Source organism: Lolium rigidum, chromosome 2 (assembly GCF_022539505.1).
Source record: "Lolium rigidum isolate FL_2022 chromosome 2, APGP_CSIRO_Lrig_0.1, whole genome shotgun sequence".
Classification (NCBI taxonomy): Eukaryota; Viridiplantae; Streptophyta; class Magnoliopsida; order Poales; family Poaceae; genus Lolium; species Lolium rigidum.
This window is the reverse complement of record NC_061509.1, coordinates 2070534-2089288: the sequence shown is the minus strand read 5'-3', so window position 1 is coordinate 2089288 and position 18755 is coordinate 2070534. Positions and strand designations below refer to the sequence as shown.

At 44.6% G+C, this 18755-nt stretch overlaps 3 protein-coding genes across 5 annotated transcripts; 1 reads left to right on the top strand and 2 right to left on the bottom strand.

The window, feature by feature from the left end:
- The first annotated feature begins 324 nt into the window (after positions 1–324).
- LOC124691181 lies at positions 325–3207 on the top strand. 2 transcript variants are annotated; one of them, XM_047224443.1, is made up of 3 exons: positions 325–661; positions 1521–2478; positions 2810–3207. In XM_047224443.1, exons 2-3 carry the CDS (start codon positions 1571–1573, stop codon positions 2844–2846), a joined length of 945 nt encoding a protein of 314 aa, XP_047080399.1. In that variant the 5' UTR covers positions 325–661; positions 1521–1570; the 3' UTR covers positions 2847–3207. The 2 variants fall into 2 exon arrangements, with proteins under 2 accessions (XP_047080399.1, XP_047080400.1); XM_047224444.1 differs by lacking the exon at positions 325–661 and adding an exon at positions 814–828.
- A 770-nt stretch (positions 3208–3977) lies between these two features.
- Positions 3978–9890, bottom strand: LOC124691180 (putative adagio-like protein 2). Of its 2 annotated transcripts, XR_006998818.1 has the most exons (3): positions 9628–9890; positions 4442–6113; positions 3978–4244 (listed from the first exon to the last, which is right to left on the bottom strand). XR_006998818.1 is itself a non-coding variant. In XM_047224442.1 (2 exons), exons 1-2 carry the CDS (start codon positions 9873–9875, stop codon positions 4511–4513), a joined length of 1851 nt encoding a protein of 616 aa, XP_047080398.1. In that variant the 5' UTR covers positions 9876–9890; the 3' UTR covers positions 3978–4510. The 2 variants fall into 2 exon arrangements, 1 of the variants encoding a protein (XP_047080398.1); XM_047224442.1 differs by having other exon boundaries at positions 3978–6113.
- A 4686-nt stretch (positions 9891–14576) lies between these two features.
- On the bottom strand, positions 14577–17604 carry LOC124685842 (E3 ubiquitin-protein ligase MBR1-like). Its single transcript, XM_047219875.1, has 5 exons — positions 16277–17604; positions 16061–16111; positions 15888–15986; positions 15569–15721; positions 14577–14795 (listed from the first exon to the last, which is right to left on the bottom strand). Exons 1-5 carry the CDS (start codon positions 17561–17563, stop codon positions 14658–14660), a joined length of 1728 nt encoding a protein of 575 aa, XP_047075831.1. The 5' UTR covers positions 17564–17604; the 3' UTR covers positions 14577–14657.
- Positions 17605–18755: the final 1151 nt, after the last annotated feature.

The following is an 18755-nucleotide window of genomic DNA, read 5'->3' as shown; positions in this document are numbered from 1 at the left end:
TCCTAATTATTTGATTAAACTTTATAAAGTTTGACTTTAACTAAACCGAGCTCTAGAGGTAAGTGTGAATGCATGAGGTACTTCTAATTTTCAACTGCGTCCAGAAATTCTGGAGAAAATTGTTTAGCTCTCGTGTGTAAACTAAAGAAAGTCTCAGCAGAAAACTGTTCCAAGGGTGTTTTCGTCATCTAAGTAAATAAAGAGGAGAAAAAACAAAAGGCGTTGAAAAGGGCAGCCGGATGATGCAAGGAGAGAGAACTACAGTAGCATTAGACATTTGCTTTGGAGTTGTGCGCATCACTCTACCCCAGCACCGCGGACTTTCACTTTCTCCTTCATCCCCCACCGAGTCATTTCTCACACCAAACCAAATACAGTACTGTTGAGAAAACGCCCAATAAAGAAATTCGATTTTTGTTGGCTTTTCCTCACGGAAGCAGAGAAAAGTTGGAGTTTTTATGCTTGTACGAGTCGACTAGTAGTAGTGGTGCCGTGGTGGTGCGAATCGCAGGGAATATTAAGGGCGCCCGAGAGAGAGTGTCAGAGGAGAAAAGTGTAGAGAGAGAGAGAGAGAGCGAGCGCGATTCGGAAGAAGGCAGGCGGCGGCGATTCAGCCTCCGTCCGTAGCTCGCTGCTCTCTCCAGCGCGACGGCCGGCGGCGGTACGTCTCTCTTGCCTCGCCCCCGTCACCTCCTTTCTTTCCCTTCCTCTGATTCTTTCCCTTTTTGTGTCATTCTGAAGATTTTGTTGTGGATCCACCTCCTTCTGAGATTTTTGTTATTCCCAGCAGTTCTTATTTAGTCGGGTAGCAGTACCAAGCTTGTCTGTGTCAGAGCTATTTCTTGTTTTTTTTTTTCCATTTTGGTGTTTGTATGGCGAATTTAACTGAATTAGTCTCTGGGTTTTGGTTAGTTGCCGCGTAGATTTTGACTAGTTTCTTGTGCCAAATCTGCTCCAGTTTTATTCCTAGTGTGATGATTAGTTTACTGCATCCATGTTGTTCTAGGAATTGTTTCCCCCAATTTCTGGTACTGTTTGTTCCTGTGCTGAAATGGTAGGTTGTGGTCAATCTATTCGAATATTTTGGAAATTTAGGTGGAATGTTTTCATAGAGTTGGTAGCGCACAAGATGGCTTGGTTTCCTTCTCTTGCACATTTGAATTATACTCGATGTACATAGTAAATTCTCAAGCACATGGTATAAAATGGTATTTAACAAAGCAAAACAAATCATTATGATTCACAACTTTTATCTTGACAAATGATGTGAGGGTGGGGCACCTGTAAATTTTTTGGCTGATCATTACTTGATCAATTGAGATGCTAGATGCGAGTACAACTAATTGGATCCGTATCTAGTTAACTAGGCTGATCTGGAAAGTTGCTGCTGTACCATGTTGTAGCAGCCTCTTAGGCTTATGATTGGAGTATTTGTGCAGTGATGGAGATGCAGAGTCTTGCTGCTTTTATTGCTTATGGGAGTGCAAGAGTAAGTTGACATGCTGCTTTATGACATGCAGGCTGTCATGAAAAGATAAATTCGGTAGGCGTCCGACGTTCAAGTTTCAGCATGGGTTCAGGAAATCTGGTGATGAAGAAGGTGGCGAAGCCGAGCTCTTTCGACCTCGACATACAACTTGACAGAAGCTGGACAGAGGATGTTACTTGCCCGATATGTCTTGATTTTCCGCACAACGCGGTCTTGCTGAGGTGCACATCTTATGAGAAAGGCTGTAGGCCGTTCGTATGTGACACCGACAAGTCCCGTTCAAACTGCCTCGAGCGGTTTAAAGGTGCTCACGGGCAGCCGGTCAACGTGAAAGTCTCAGCTGTTAATATCGCTCCTCGCGATAGCATCCATATCATCTCATCAAGTGCAAACAACCACCCAGCTTGCCCATTGTGTAGAGGCGATGTTATTGGGTGGGTTGTTATCGGTGAGGCCCGCCAGCATCTTAACCAAAAGAAAAGATGTTGTGAAGAGAGTTGCTGTTCATATGTTGGCAACTTCCATGACCTCCAGAAGCACACCCAGCAGAAGCATCCGAATTCCCGCCCTTCGGAAATTGATCCCGCTCGCCGAGTTGACTGGGAGAATTTCCAGCAATCGTCCGACATCATAGATGTCTTGAGCACGATACATGCACATGTGCCCAACAGTATAGTTCTGGGAGATTATGTGATCGAGTATGGGGATGATGAAGCTGGTGATGACTATGAAGTTCTCCACAGGGTCAGGGGAAACTGGTGGACGTCCTGTATCTTCTGCAAGTCATTCGGATCTTCGAGAGGCCGGAGAAGAGCAAGGACAAGAGAAAGGAGAGGTAGTGAAAGCAGGAACGTCAGCAGGTCCACTCAGGAAAGGTTCGCTGTCGAGGTTCCGGCCAGATCCGTAGGCATAAGAGAAATCAGGTTCGGTGGAGTAGATGATGAATATCTAGTTACCGGGGCATCTAGGAGAATGGCCAGTCATTACAGGTCTGCGCTTATACTTTGATATCCCTGTTTTTTGTCGTTGGCTTGTTGCTAAGAGATTTACTGCCTTTGGTCACTATAGAGTACTAACATTTTATTCACAAAACATAAAATAAGGTATCACTTTAACCACCAGATTTTATTTGTGCAATTCAAGTTATCAACCACTAGATTTTGTTACTTGTATATAGCCCTTGAGCAGTATCTTGATCCTTTAAAAATCAGCACAAGCGATTTCACAGATGGAACTGTGAAATCAGTTCGTATTATAGACTAGCAATTGATTATGTTTCACTTCGGCGCGCACTGACATGTAATTTTCCTATCAATCCAGGGATGCCAGGTATGTCCGCCGACGCCCGCAAATGTAGGATCAAGCGGCGAGAAAGAAAGCTCAGCCCTGACATACAATGCTGCAACCATCAGAACCGTTCCAGCTCTGCTCACTTCATTCTTTCTACCTTCTCTTTGCTATCTCAGCCCTAATTCATTGTGCATATTACAAGATAGTAGCAGCAGACCTTCCCCTCATTTGTTCAAGCATTTCAGGTCTCCCCATCTTAGATTCTTCTTGTAAATATCTTAGCTTTTATGAAGTACCTTATAGTCTGTCTCGGTTTCTGTCTGAGAAACCACTATGTAAAAACACCGCCGCGGAATCTTCCTTGTGCGATGATTGTCAGGAAACCTTTCCAGTTGTTTTTTGTATCTCGAAAAGAAGGTTTGTGTTAAGCGCTGGGTTGTGTGATGTGCTTTGCTTCTGCTGCTGGGGCTGTTGTAGAATGGCTTCCGTGCTGGGATGCGTTTGATTGATTGGTACTGGTGTCTAAACTAAACTGTGATTTCGTGCAGAAGCACAACTGATGTTGTCTGTCTGAATCTTATATGTTTCTGGTTGCTTCAATCAATCGCTTTGCTGCTTGATTCCTGGTTGACCTGGCTTCCGTTAGTGCTGTGCCGATGGCTTGAAGATGACTTGGATGGGATCTCCGTTTGTTTGGTGCTTTATTTAGACATGGAAAGCTGATATTCCATTCACTTGCTTGCACGGCTAAACCATCGGCTATGGCCACGGAACCTTGGCTTAGGTGATTGGTTGGGAGAATTGTTTGTTCAGTGAACTCTTTGCCCTATGCGAATTGCACAAAGCTCCAGGGTACGCAACTCTGCGCGCAACTAGCATCCAACTATAATTGACAAAGCACCAGGATACGCAACTCTTTGCACAACTAGCATCCAACCAGGAGCTGGAGGCAAGAGTTTATTAGAACTGGTGGGGGTTCTCATTCTCCCCAAAAACCAGATCTCAAAATGGAGTCCAACATGGCATATACATAAATATCAGCTTATGATTACTATTGCTGTAACAGGATCTCTGTAAATTGTGAAATTACATTCTACAACAAAAATGTAGCGAGGAAGCGAATCTCCCTATTTTTCATACAACCAAACCTGATACTTTTACCTACAATCAGTGTTACAAAGGTCTCTGTCAGCTGAAGTAGCAACAATGTACGGCAACAGGATAAACTCCTGCTTCGGTAAAATTCACGATGCCGCCCACCCACAGAAAATAGAAATAGTACAGAAAGCAAAACTTAACATAACCGACCAGGCGATCGAAATTTCAGAGCGATTACAACATCATCAGGGTTGTTCGTTGTGGTGCCAGGGACCCAGCCACAGAAGTGCATCGCAGTGTCCCACCAGAGATCCCAACTATACAACACCAGCCCCTTCGGTTTTCCCTATCAGAGTGCTGGAAACATCTGATGAGAACAGCACATATTAAGGGTTATGAACGGTAATTACTTATCTTGTACTAGACCAAACAAACAGCAAGAGGAGCGAGAGCATATTCCTACTTCATAGACTACATGAGGCAACTCCCGAGACATTGTGGGAGTAACCAGGTTTGATCTACTCGAGACTAATCGTAGCCTCCTTTCAAGCATACACAACTAACCTGCCAACAGAGTAACTCAGTATTGCATGGCTTTGAGGAACCTGTAGGCTTGACTGAGACTTTCCGATCTCATACTAATGAGCTTGCCAGAGAAAGCTCATGTATTTCAGTCAGCGTCCACTCTTCTCCAGTTTGTCCCCCAAGGACTATTGCCTTTGTTCCTTCCATAACGCAGGTACTGTGGCCCCAGGCGAACCTCGGGGGGCGCCCTGGAACATTCAGTATTCTCCAGGTAGGTTTTTCTTCGGTTGGATCCAGGAGGTAAAGCTGTGAAGCAGAGTGAAGACCTGCTACTGAACCACCAAATATCATGATTCTCCCTCCAGGAAGGCTCACGGCAACGTGATCAAGGCGAGGAGGTGGGCCAACTCCAGCTGGGTTACAAGCTCCTGGCATTCCACTACCAGTGATGCACCGCCAGGACGGCGCATCTTCACTTAAGTCCATGGTGAATACATCACCAGACCTGAGCCGTAAAGGGCCACTTTTAGCAAGACCACCAAACATCAGGATTTTCCTGCCATCGTAAACAGAGAGCGAGTGCCCCAATCTAGAAGGTGGAGTCCAAGGTGCAGGTATCTCCCTCCAAACAGGTCTTTCCATTGTTACATCTAAGAGATGAGTATCACTGAGAAGCACACCAGAGTCGGCACAGCCACCAGAAACCACCAGCTTTGATCCATCCAGTGTGCAAGAGCTATGCCATGACCGCGGAACTGGTGGTGCACGGCCAAAAATCTCACGCCATGTTGGATGTTTTGCATCCAAATCCAAAATGAAGACATCATTGAGCAGGCCCTGGCCTCCGCATCCACCAAACAGAACCAACAGTGATCCACTTAGACATGACAGGGTATGGCCCCAGCGGCCAGGAGGAGCTGAGCCCACAGTGATGTGCCTCCATTCTGGCTTGCTGGCACTCAAATCCAGCACAAATGTATCATTCATCGGCTGCGCGTTAACACCTTCCCCACCGAAAAGGACAACACGGTTCCCTACAGCACAAGCGCTGAAATTACAGCGAGATGGCTCCACTGTACCCCCAATTGTCAGTTTCCTCCAGGCGACAGCTTCCAATGTGGTCAGCTCTCTTGCTAGCCGTCCCCATGCCAAACTTTTTGTGCCAGCCACATTCTCAAGAGCCCGAGTAGCCTCGCTGCCCCATGCTTTTTGACAAACCATTTTCCAAAGGTGATCATTCCTTGTCATGTGATACAAACGTTTACATACAGAGTTTACGGATGCTATATCCCTAGGTGACAATCTTGATAGGATCTTCTGGCACAGTACCTCATCACTCAGTTGGAAGAGATTAGAATGCTCAGAGCAAAAGTTACCCTTCCGTGTTGGACTTGATCGGATAGTATTATCTGGTGCAATCCATATCGATTTCACAACTTCCTTTGCCACAGAGCCAGGCAACGGCCCCAAATCAACGTTACAGTCGTTGAAGAACTGAATGCCCATATAATGGGTTATTGTTTCATCATCTCCATATATGGGTTTTAGTTGCAGAGTCGTCATGAATGGGGAACCATCTTTCTTGAAATTCAGCAGATCACCCTGGAACTCAGTTCCTTCCTCTAAGCATCTCTGAATCTGAGTAACTACTACAGCATCAACAAGAGGATGTCTTCTTTGAGCAAATGGTCCTCTGCATTGCAAGAACCGGCTGCGAAAGAAGTACCAAAATAATTGTCAATAAGAATGGTAAGTTAAGGAACGTACAAGTAAAATGACGAACATAACCTTTTCAACTAAGTTGCATGATAGCCATAAATCAAAATGGAGTCTTTGAAAACTTGTACCAGATAAGCAAATAAGAGATGTATCTTTGTCTCGATAGCAAGTTGATTAGCATGACTGTATGTATTTATTTTTGTTTCTTTCCATGCTCATAATCATATGTAAATTGTAAAGTGATAACATCAGCAAAGCAAATTACGGTCAGGAGTTCGTCACACCACACTGTTCAAGCACCCTAACATTGGTGTGCCTTAACAACTTTATCCCTGGTAATTCTAAAGAACACCATTAATTAAGCCACTTCTACCAAAAGCTCCAACTATTAGCTTGCATACAACAACAAGGTGTGGCATACTAGTGACAGCACATCCACCATATGTGTCTCCAGGCAACTTCTAAACACCTATGTTATTCGAACAGTTTAGAGCACCGAGGGCTCAAATAGGTTGTGTTTCCCTTCCTCTAAAACATTTCATTTTCATCCAAACCCCCTGCTCGCACACACGCACACATTACTTCAAATAAAAACTCATAAATCAGGAAGAGAGCCCTTTGACAAGTATTAGTTGCCGTTTCAGTTTTCCATTGACATTTCAATATTTCAATTTATCCTATCAAGATTTTTTTAAAACAACATTATGATGTTTTGTCAAGTAAACACCATTTCCTGAACATAACCACAACTCTCAAACATCATTAATCACAAACTGGTCCTTTTCCTTTCTGCAGCTTTGTAGACTAATAATTAGACCTGATGCTAAATCAGTGTCCCTCTTACTGCTTCCCCAGATAGCATAATATTTCAAGCCTAAGACAGTTGAGTAGCTGAATAAGTTTTCATCTTAAATCAAACTTCTAGCAAAATAAGTGATACTGTACAACAAATGTTTTTTTAAAGAACGCTCTGAGGAAAATTCATCTGGAAAGTGAGTGGATGCACCAGCCAGGAAAGTAGTACTACAGGAAGTGCCAAAAGAATAAGATGTATTGTAAAGAAAACAGAGTTAATTTACAATTGGTTGTAGGTAAGTGGCTAACAGGCTGCTAACAGGTAGAAGTAGAAGAGTACAGCTCCAACATTTTGGAATGGAAGAATTGACTAGACCAGAGCTATAGGCTGTCTGAAACATTTTGGCCAGATGACAAAAACCACAGACATTCTGCTTATTTCGCACTGTTTCGACTAAAAGAGGACTGGCACCCTAACAAAAAGCAGGCAGGTGTTCCATCCTAAATCAATCTTAAGAACTAGTTAAAAACGGGGCAGCGCCTCAAGAAAAAGATAAGATATCGCAGTAGAAGTGCAGCCATAAATTAACAAACTGATTTCATTTTTGTTAGAGGCAAGACCCATAAACAAAAAGAGACAGCTAACCAAAGACTGTCGGTGATTCTAGTCAGAGTCCTTAACTGGAGTAAAATACTCTGACTCCTCCCTATAATATTACTGTTCTCACAGGGGAGGTAGAAGTATGTATCTCCTCCATCTAAATCAATCAAATATATAAACGACTGAAAAACTAAGTGGTTGCCAAAAAAAAAAGTAGCTTGAACAAACGGTAAGCTCATGTTTCGCATGGACCATTTCCCTAATTTGACGCCATTGCTTATATCAGCACCAAACAGAAAATAGATACTAGTATAAGCTAGCTAACTCTGAAAACTAATCGAACAACTAGTTACTTCCCTTTGTTCCATTAAATCATTGGCAATATAAAGCTATGAACAGTTGTAAGTAGGATGTACTCGGATCCCCACAAAGAACAAACGGACACCACGCTGGGCATGTTGCGTGGCCTAGCTGAAAACAAACAGTCAGCTCATGCTTCTCATCAACCGTTTCCTAATTTAGCAGCGATGCTGATATCAGCACTAAACAGAAAACAGATACTAGTACACGCTAGCTAATTCTGCAAACTAACTGAACTACTACTAGCTATTGTCCTTCGTTGGCTCGTTGCTGAGATGATAGGCTACATAATAAGTAAACAAGACAGTGATTCTAATTGTTGTTTGCTTTTTGTGTCAACGAGACCTTTTTTGGACTAAAATACTGACTCCTAACCATGATATGTCTTCCTTTACTGTTGTCGCTGGGGAGCTAGAGGTATGTATCCCCTCCATCTAAAGCAATGAAATATAAAGCACTGAAAACCTAAGTGGTTACAAGAAAAAAAGTAGCGTGAACAAACAGTAAGCCCATGTTTCTCATGGGCCATTTTCCTTAACACGGGTAGCTGCTATCAGCACCAAACAGAAAAGAAAAAGGTAATAACAGTACACGCTAGCTAATTTTGCAAACTAATTGTCTAATTGAGTTACTTAGTTCCTGCACCTTGTTCCACTAAAAACCATTTCTAATCTAAACACTAGTACTGGTAGCATGTACCCAGATCCCCACAGAGCATAAACGAACATCGCGCACGGCATGAGTCATAAGTGGTTACATAGAAACTGTAGTTCACATGCTTTGTTGCTGAGATGATAGGCTACGTAAGTAGATATAACATAGTGATTCTAGTTGCTGTTTCCTTTTCGTGGCAACGGAGCCCCTTTTTGGGACTAATTGAACTAAATAGGTGGACTGAAAACCTAAGTGGTTACAAGAAAAAAAGTAGCGTGAACAAACAGTAAGCCCATGTTTCTCATGGGCCATTTTCCTTAATTTAACACGGGTCGCTGCTATCTGCACCAAACAGAAAAATGTAATGACTGTACACACTAGCTAATTTTGCAAACCAATTGTCTAACTGAATTACTAGTTTCTGCACTTTGTTCCACTAAAAACCATTTCCAATCTAATACACTAGTATTGGTAGCATGTACCCAGATCCCCACAAAGCATAAACGAACATCACGCACGGCATGAGTCCTAAGCGGTTACACAAAAACTGTAGTTCGCATCCTTTGTTGCTGATATGATAGGCTAAATAAGTAGATATAACATAGTGATGATTCTAGTTGCTGTTTCGTTTTCATGTCAACGGAGCCCTTTTTGGGACTAAAGTACTCTGACTCCTAACTATCATAGCTAGAGATTTGTGTATCTACTCCATCTAAAGCAATCAAATATATAGCACTGAAAACCTAAGTGGGTACAAAAAGACTGTAGCGTGAACAAACAGTAAGCCCATGTTTCTCATGGGCCATTTTCCTAATTTAACACGGGTCGCTGCTAGCCTGCTATCAGCACCAAACAGAAAAAATGTAATAACAGTAGACGCTAGCTAATTTTGCAAACCAATCGAATTGAACTACCAGTTCCTGCAGTTTGTTCGTTCCACTAAATCATCTCCAATCTAAACACTAGTACGTACCCAGATCCCCCGCAAAGCATAAACGAGCCCCACGCGCGGGCGGCACGAATCGTGATGGGCGGGCACGCCCGAATTCGCCATGTACGGCCAAACAGAACACGGAAGCTGGAATCAGAGACTCACCAGTTCCTGCCGAGCACCTCCTCGGCGTGGTACCCGGTGGCGTCCTCGAAGCCTCTATTGACGTAGATGATGGGGAAGTCGGGCTCGAGCGCGTCCGACACGACAAGCCCGCACGCGCCGCCGAGGACGCCCTCGATCGCCAGCGAGAATCCCCCGCCCGCGCCTCCACCGCCGCCGCCCCAGGGCCCGACCCCCTCCTCCTCCTCGTCCTCCTCCCCGCTGCCGTCCGAGTCGCTGTCCCACTCCATGGCGCCCGCGCAGAGGAAGCCCTATCCCATGGCGGGGCTCGGCTCGCTAGGGTTAGCCCGCTGACGCTGGTAGATGATGGTGGAGAAAAGTGGGAGTTCGTTGGGGGATTGGGATTTAAATAGGTGGATTTAATCGGGAGGAGGAAGACGAAGGCAAGGCAAGGCAGCGAGGAACGAACGAGTGGACGAGCAAGTGGAGGAGGACGAGAGGCCGTGCGGGGTTTGGCTTTGGGGGCCAGCGAGCGCGATCTGGGCCGTCGGTTGGTGGGATGGACGGCTTGAATCTGTGGCCGGTCTGGCCGGTGGTGCTCGCTCGTGTCGAGTGAGCAGAGCACGACAGGGTGGTGCGACTGGATGGATCAGTGGCCGGTCCTTGCTTTTCTGGAAGACTTGTGTTTGTTTGGGCTACTATCTTTTTTGTTTTGTTTTTTATAGCATCTCCAACGGTATTTGTATATCAGATTGGTAAAATACAAGTAGGAGGGATAGAGTGTTAAGCAATTCAATCTAAATTGTGCCTTTTGTAGCGCATTTGTGTAATAGCAATCCTTTCTTTTCAGGAAAGACTTGTGCGTGTTTGTGTTACTGTCTTTTTGTTTTGTTTGTTAGCGTATTATTCTTTTATTTTCATCGAAGAAAGTTGAAAGTATTTTGTTACTGCACATGATTTTCATGTATAAATACGAATTTGCAGCAATGAAATCAAGAGTGGTTGTAAGTATTGGCATGATACCGCTACGATAGAGCTAGCATGTAATCAAAGATGTCAAATTACAACAATAGTGTTTTCTCAATCCTCTTTTCGAAAACACCGGAAACACTTGAGACAACAAGACGCGCCCAAAGGTAATGTGGGCTCCACGATAACAACCCCACGAGGGTGGTGACATAGGCGTCACCGTCAACAATACCAAAACCGCTGGATGAAGTTTGCATGTCCTTAAAACAGTTTTTCACCCCGCTTTATAAATAAAGTCACACCGACACAAAGTGACGAGGGAACCCTCCTATAAAGCCGATCGAAGATTTTAAATAAAAAAAGATGAAAAAATAGGAGTACACCCCACGGAAAGCACCCGGGACTACAAACTAGGGTGACACTACACCTCCTTGTAAAACCATCGGACATCGTTGCACCGCACCCACCAAGATGTTGACGGAGATGACTGCTTGTCCTCTTACTCTGGGTCGGGGAGCGCCAATCCTAACGACAAACAAAGGACAGGGAGAAGTGCGAACTAAATCTTGTGTAAAAGATAGAAGAACGCCCCACGCCAACATCTAAGGGCTTCGAGAATTTGTCCGTCAATGACAATGAGACACACCTAAAGGTAACCATTGTCTCATTGGTTCAACGGTAGCAGTCGCCACAGCTGGATCGAAGCATCGTTGGCGTGGTTATCCAGGAGATCAAGTTTCTTCAGACTTGATTTTCTTCGTTTTCGATTAGTCATGTTCTTCGTCATTGTAATGATTCGGCTCACATCCTCACTCGCTCGGCTGAGCAGTTTATTTCTTCGGTGTTTAGAAACTTTACTTCTGAATGCATCCGGAAAACTCTCTGTAATGATTTGCTTTGATTATCAATAAAGTGGCCGATTTCTCTAAAAAAATCACACCGATACAAAGTGATAAGGGAACCCTCCTATAAAGCATCTCGAAGATTAAAACAAAGATGAAAAATGGGAGTACACCCCACAGAAAGCCCCGAGACTAGCAACTAGGGTGACACTACACCACCTTGTAAAACCATCGGACATCATTGCACCGCACCCACCAAGATGTCAACGGAGATGACCGTATGTCCTATTACTATGGGTCGTCGCGGAGCGCCAATCCTACCGACAAACAACAAAGACAAGGAGAAGTGTGAACTAATCACGTGTAAAAGATAGAAGAACACCCCACGCCAACATCTAAGGGCTTCGAGAATTTGTCCGTCGATGAAAATGAGACACGTCTAAAGGTAACCTGAGCTCCACGACGACGCCCCCAAGAGCGTTAGGACCGAAACCGCTGAATGAGTTGGCATATTTCAAAAATAAAAGAAACTTCTACAAAATTTTCAGACCTTTTCCTACAAATGATCCTACCTGCAAGATAGATCACAGTGACACGTGTTTTTATGCTTGTACTCCAACCACAAGTTTATATCGTATTTTAAAAAGACCTTTTGTTGGTTTGGGGGGAAAGTTACATCGTGTGGATTGGACAGTAGTACCTAACTTAACCTACGTTGATGTGCTACACTGAATTGCACACACATGCATTCACTACATGCTTCCAGATCATCTACTTCCTAGAATTTTCTTTCAGTTAGTTAACTGGTGCTTTATTTATTTTTGCCACGAGTGAAGTGGTGGATCTGAATGCAATGTTTCTAGGTTGACACTCCAACCACATTTGATTGATCCAAACTCAAAAGGGGATAAAAGGGTGTGCTACCTGCTAAAAAAATGCCAAACAAAAACAGCGAAGAGAAAAGTGCAAATTTGTACATGGGCGTCTCACCAACTCAACATCGACGCATCCCATTCACACATATGCAGTACCAGTATTTAAGATATAATATTAATATTTGTGTACCGAACTCCCTTAAAACATATATGCGCTTAAGAGCATCTTCACCGGCGCGCTCCATAGCGGCCCTGATAGCGTTTTGGGAGCCGGCAGCAAAAATGGGTTCACACCGACGCGCCTCAAATAACGCCGGCACTTTTTCGAGCCCAATAGAAGCGCCGGCAACCCTGTGCCAACCCCTACGCGAAGGGTGCGAATCGGGCGCGCCGGCGCCTCGCGAGGCGAATTTTTTTTGGGCGTGGGAGCCGCATGCCAGTGATGCCAGGACGCCGCGGAAGATTTTACCGCCACGACGCCGGGCTGGAAACTCTCCCGCCACGACGCCGCGCGGGAGGTTTCTCGCCCGCCGGTCTATATTATCCCTCCTCCCCCACCTCATTGGTGCAAAAATCTAAACCCTAAAGAATACCACAATGTTCGATTCGTGGGAGGAGGCGGCGCTAGAGGCGGCCGTATAAGTCGTGGAGGAGGACCCGCAGCTCGCAGAGTACGAGGCGTGGGAGGAACCGGCGCTAGCAGCGACCGTAGATGCCTTTGTCGCGGACGAGCGGCAAGACCAGGAGGCAGAGCGGCGGCACCGGGAGGAGGCGCGGCAGCCGTGGGAGGCGGAGCGGCAGCGCCGGTGGGAGGTGGGCCAGCAGCAGGGGTGGGAGCAGCTTGCGCTGCGACGGTTGATGCGGGAGGAGCAGCGTCGTCAGGATGAAGTCTACGAGTGCCGGCGTTTGGCGAAGATGCAGCTCCGGCTACGGAGGCAGGAGTTGGATCACCGTCGCACGGTAGGAGGAGCTAGAGCAGCTGCTACGTCAGGAGGCGGTGGCCGCGGATAGAGCCGCCTACTTGACGGAGAGAGCAGTGGGGGATCGACGACGGAGGAGCAGCGGGGGATCGACGACGGAGGAGCAGCAGAGAGAGCAGGGGAGAGAGCATCGGAGAGAGTAGCGGGTGATCGTCCACCTCCATAGAGCCGGGTGGCCAGTAGGTAGTAGGCTAGAGATGAAGCAGGTTTCACATGTCATCCGGGGTCGAGGAGAGAATAATGTTTTACTCGGATTTGCCATCAAATATTATTCATTCCTCGATCCTGAATGACATGAAAATGAAACTACAAGTAAATGTTTAGTTTGTCTAAAAAAAACTCATATTCGGTGTGAGAACAGCAACCCCAAATAGAGGATGCAGTGTCGGCGCCCCCCCCCCCCATACGGCAATGCCGGCGTCTGTGTCGGCGACTATTTGGACGCACCGGTGGAGATGCTCTAACAAGAACTATGAGGATTGTTCACAAGAACATCAACCGTATGGAAAACATATATTGTACCTATGCATCCTTTTGGCGGCCCTCGCATATAGTACAAAGTTTGGAGTATTAATTTCTACAAAGTTTTTTTTTCTGACAAAAGTGGTAAGGTTGTTATAGTTACTCATATACTATGTTCTTTCCACATTCTTAAAGTACACAAACTGCACTTTTGCAATAAAGCGCAATTGGTATTCATTTGCAAAAAAGATAGGTGTACATGCTCTTTGCATGCTTGGGCCTATCCACGCCACGGACATGACATGTTGGACGATGCTAACTCAACTTTTTGGAGTGCTAGCCTCTCGGGTAAGCGATGACAGGCAGCAACCAAAAAAGCCGAAACAAAAATACATAACCAGGCAGCTTCGTCGACGCCAGCAGCATAGAATTCATCCAATGCACCTGCACATTGTATTATGACATTCGATTCGGTGCCCTAGTACTGTACTTAAGAATATCACTGCGTCTCCTGGCATCCAACACTCAGCGCCCACCTCGCCGTTATCTCCTTATGCAGTCCATACCTGGTCGACCTGACGCTTACCTTTTTTTGTTGACAGTTCAAACTGGCATTTGATCGGAAAAACTGCCAGATAAGAGATGTTCTGTACGCTAATCCAAGAGGAAAAGTTGCGTGCTAGAGAAATTCAGTTGGCCAGCCAAGATATTTTTTCCTAACATTTCTCTCAATGTCAATATTTTTGTGACATCATATGTATTTCATGTCGATGCTGCCAAATTGTTTCGAAATTTTCTGCACGGTCTCCACGGATCTGGTAGGGGGCTTTTCAGGGCAGAATCCATTTGATATTTACAAACTGGATTATTCGCAGGTTCACACACCAAAGGCTACTTTCAGACAGGTGGAAGTACTTTACAAGTCTGAACCTCCAAGGTTAGGTTCAGTTGAGAGAGCGCAACGCTGAAGCCTTGCATATCGGGCACCAGTTCTTCTGCAGGAGCCACTGGCGAATGCAGCACACATGGTACTGGTGCTCACACCGCAGCCTGCCAACCTCCTCGCCCTTCAGGAACTCTTCCTGGAATAGCAACAGCAAACCATATTCATCAATAAGGATCTACGGGGCCCTCCACCTTCTACATATAAAGCAGTTAGGTAACCCCTGTTAGGCGCTATTTTGCACCATTTTCTTCCAGGAGCACCAAGTGGATAATTGGCGCTGTTGGAAGAAGCTTCAGATGACAGCGTTTCGAGTATACTAGGTAGTGTTTTTGACAAAAAAGGTAGATTGTAGTAGCACTTCTCTTTCAATATATAGGTGCAGAAGAATCATTAGTATGGAACAAGTAGGGACGATGCGAACTTAAGTGCGAACAGTTTTAAAACATTGACAAGTACCAAGCAACTAATGAAGTAACTGGTCATTTTCATGATGGGACACTTGGATATGTACTCAACCAAAAAAAAAGTACTAGCATAGTGGGATCATGGCATTTAAAAAAAAAGGATGATCATGGCAGTTCTAGAAATGTTCTATTTTTTTTTTTGACTGTGAAGAAGTGTTCTCTTGGTCAATGTCAAGAAGATTAATCGGCAAATTGAACACAGAAAGTCAACATATCCACTTGGTAGCCAAGAAATAAAGGATGATGCAAAGCAAAAAAAATATTCAATACCAAATGGTTTTTATTTTATTCTATACTCTGTAACAGCCCTGCTTGGAATGGTTGTAAAATTAGTGTGTCCACAGGCAGTTAGTTCCTTTTGTGCTAAACGCTGCTGGCCACACTAATTTTACATCTAATCCAAGCAGCCCATAGGAATAATAGAATCCAGTTGGTAGATATTTACCTGGCATATGCTGCACTTGTTGTCATCTACGATCGATGTTTTTACTTCTGTGGCGGCTCGTCTATATAAACGCCTTCTGATGCATTTGGCAAACTGTTCTTCAGAAAGTGCGGTACTTACTGAGCCTATTCTTTCTTCCAATTCTAATAGTTCCTGTTCAGGAAAAGGAAAAAGAAATTACTCTTGAATGAGTATACCAGAAGCTGTCCCATCAAGTCTCAACTTTATGAAAATCACAGATGGAGAAATGAGTTTCGCAAAGAAAACCACTTCTGTAATGAACCCCTTCAGTAAGAATTATATATGACAAAAATAATACCTCATAGGACATGTTGTCAATATCCATTCGCATGTCTCTATGCTGATCTTGGGAGGCGAAAGCACCAAGTAACAGATTTGTCTCCAATACCCGCAATTGCTGCTAAACATGGTTCATTTTCAGTGAAAATGCAGTCCTGAGAAATTTACGGAAATGATGGCAAACTCACTAACCTCGTAAGTGAGCTCAGCTTCTTGTTCAATCCTGTCCAGCGCTAGTAATACCTACATAAAAGTATAGACCAAAGAAACACTTAGAACACCCTCCTTAGCCATAGTGCATGTCATTGGCAAAATAATTATCCTCATGATGGAGTTAATCCTACATATAACCTATCTAAAAGAACAGAGATACTGGAACCAATGTAAAAAACTGGTTTGGAAAAAAACCTCTGCAATGCCTTCCATGTTTATGCGTCTGTGACCACGTCTCTCTCGCAAAAGACCACGAGATGTTTGTGGGGGAGTTTCCTCAAAATGAGAGCTCGATGTTCCCCTTGTAGTACGAGTACTTGACACCTGACGACCAGCTGAGTAAATTGCATGAGGTAGTTCCACAGCTAATGGTCTTATTGAGCTTTCTGAAGAAACCTCTTCCACTGAAAAATGTACCCCCATGGACTGTTGATTCCCCACAGTAGACTCATGAAGAGAAAGCATGCCATCCTGTCTTTCCTCAGATATCCTGAACCTACTGTCCCGAGAAGTTCGTCTTGTCCTTACTGATACTGCTGAATCCTGAATATTTCTGCTGAGGCTACCTAATGTTTGTTGAGGAGCTGATTGATCAGTACTTCTGATCCTAGGACCGCTAATGCTAGGAAACAATGTATGTGAACGACCTAAACCGGAGGGTCCACTTATGACCCTTGATCTTGAAGAGCTTTCCCCGTCAGAAACTCTCTTTCTAACAGCATCAAACCTCCTGCTATAAGCTGAATCAGATGAACATCCTGACGGCAAAACATCAGAGACTGAACTGCAACCAAGGTTTTTAAGACCACATGGTCCATGTCTCTGTTCACCAGTACTAAGACCATTCTGTGGCTTTGCGCCAACGGAAGGAATTCTAGGTATAGTAGGCTGATTAGTAAATGACGAAGAGCAAGAATATCCAGGTATGCCTAAATTCAATTCCTTATCCTTCTGCCTATGTGTTCCAGAACTTAGTGAAGCGCTCCTTACCAAGGACTCAGCTGTATGAGCAGGTACATCTGAAGAACCAGCAGAATGCGAAACCTCAGGGTCATGTGCTCCCAATTTGTCATCTTTGATTCTGGTCCGTGAAGCACCTAAACTTTGCTTCTCTGCAACTATTTTCTTACTACCCTCCACATTATTGGCCTCGGCCTTTCTTCTACTTGTTTGAGCAATGTCGATTCCTTCCAGCAAAGACTGCCTTCGCTTCTCCTCGCCAAACTTCCGAAGGGGAACTTTGGAAAATCTTCTGGAAATGGCCGTTGAGCTTGCAGAGTTGTATGAACCATGCAAATATCTTGGTCTCTCCTGATTATCAGCCAGCCTGGTTTTCACAGGATTGACTCCTGCTGGGCTCCCCTGTCCATCGGTGTTCTGACAGGTCGTCTCTTCAGAACCTCGTTCTCTCGAAGAGATGCTGGAACCTCTTCTTAGATAACCAATTGCTGTTTTGGATCTCCTGCTTAAATACTCCTCCATGTAACTAGGTGGCACCAAATACCGAGATAGGAAATTGTCCGATGCCGAGTTGCGCCAGGCCACGAGTTTCAAGGATCAGTAAGCAACAGAACCTGGAGAATGGATGCCAAGAGACAAATAAGCAAAAAAAAGATGAGAAAAGAAACAGAGTGAACAGAGTATTAAAGCATATTGCAGTCGAGCTGGGTGCATAACGAGGTAAGTATAAGATTATGGCGCACCAGCACATTCTCCTTTACACTGGGATCCCATCCCGGTCCAACATACACAAATAAGCAAAATGAAGACACTCGTAGTGCAAACTAGAGCTCTGTGCGTATATTGAATACTGAAACAACAAGCCAACAACCATGCAAGTTAATTTTATCCTTTATTGGTGTGCTTAGCTAAGTGCCTACAACAGTTCATCCAAACACTTCCTTAACCTTAAGCCACCAATAAATCACAGTATTACGCACCAGGTTGCAGAAGGCCCGAAGGAGGATAGAGTATTAGCAGCAGAAACGGGGTCAACCCTGGCATGATTTGCCATAGAGCTGCGCAAGTCACAAAAAAAAGGCAGAGCTAGTCGCGCTTGAGGTTCAGTTCAACAGGCGTTCCTAATAATATTCTGACATAAACAAGATGGTGATGTCATCAACAACCTTATAATGCAGAAGTATATTTGTCGAGATAAGCTTGACAAAAGGATTGGGACCACATCATGACATGGTTATTGGCGCCCTGACATCACTTGCCTATCCGCACAGCAATTCGTCTGAACCTTATGCGGAGCACGAATAAATAAACCGTCACCGCCAATAACTAACTTCTCTTGTACACAACTGCAGAACTGCTACTCGAAATGCTAATCAGTAAAGACAAATCAATTCACAAAACTGCAGCGCCACCGAACTGCTAGTTATTGTGTCGAAAATTTCTGATCAGAACTAAGCCCAAGACGCAGAATATATATATATATACTCCACGGTGTATAATTCGTTTGCATTTCCGAGCGTAAAATCCACGGTACAGTAACACAAACTGTTCACTACAAAACCAATCGAATCAGGTTCAAGGACAGCAGTAGCAGAAAGGCATCCCAACATTGGAAATCACATCAGAGCGCCGGGCAAAACGAGTTCCTGATCCTCGAACAAAACCGAACGCACAGACAGGGGAAAAAAAGGAGTAGGAACTAGGAAACAGAAGC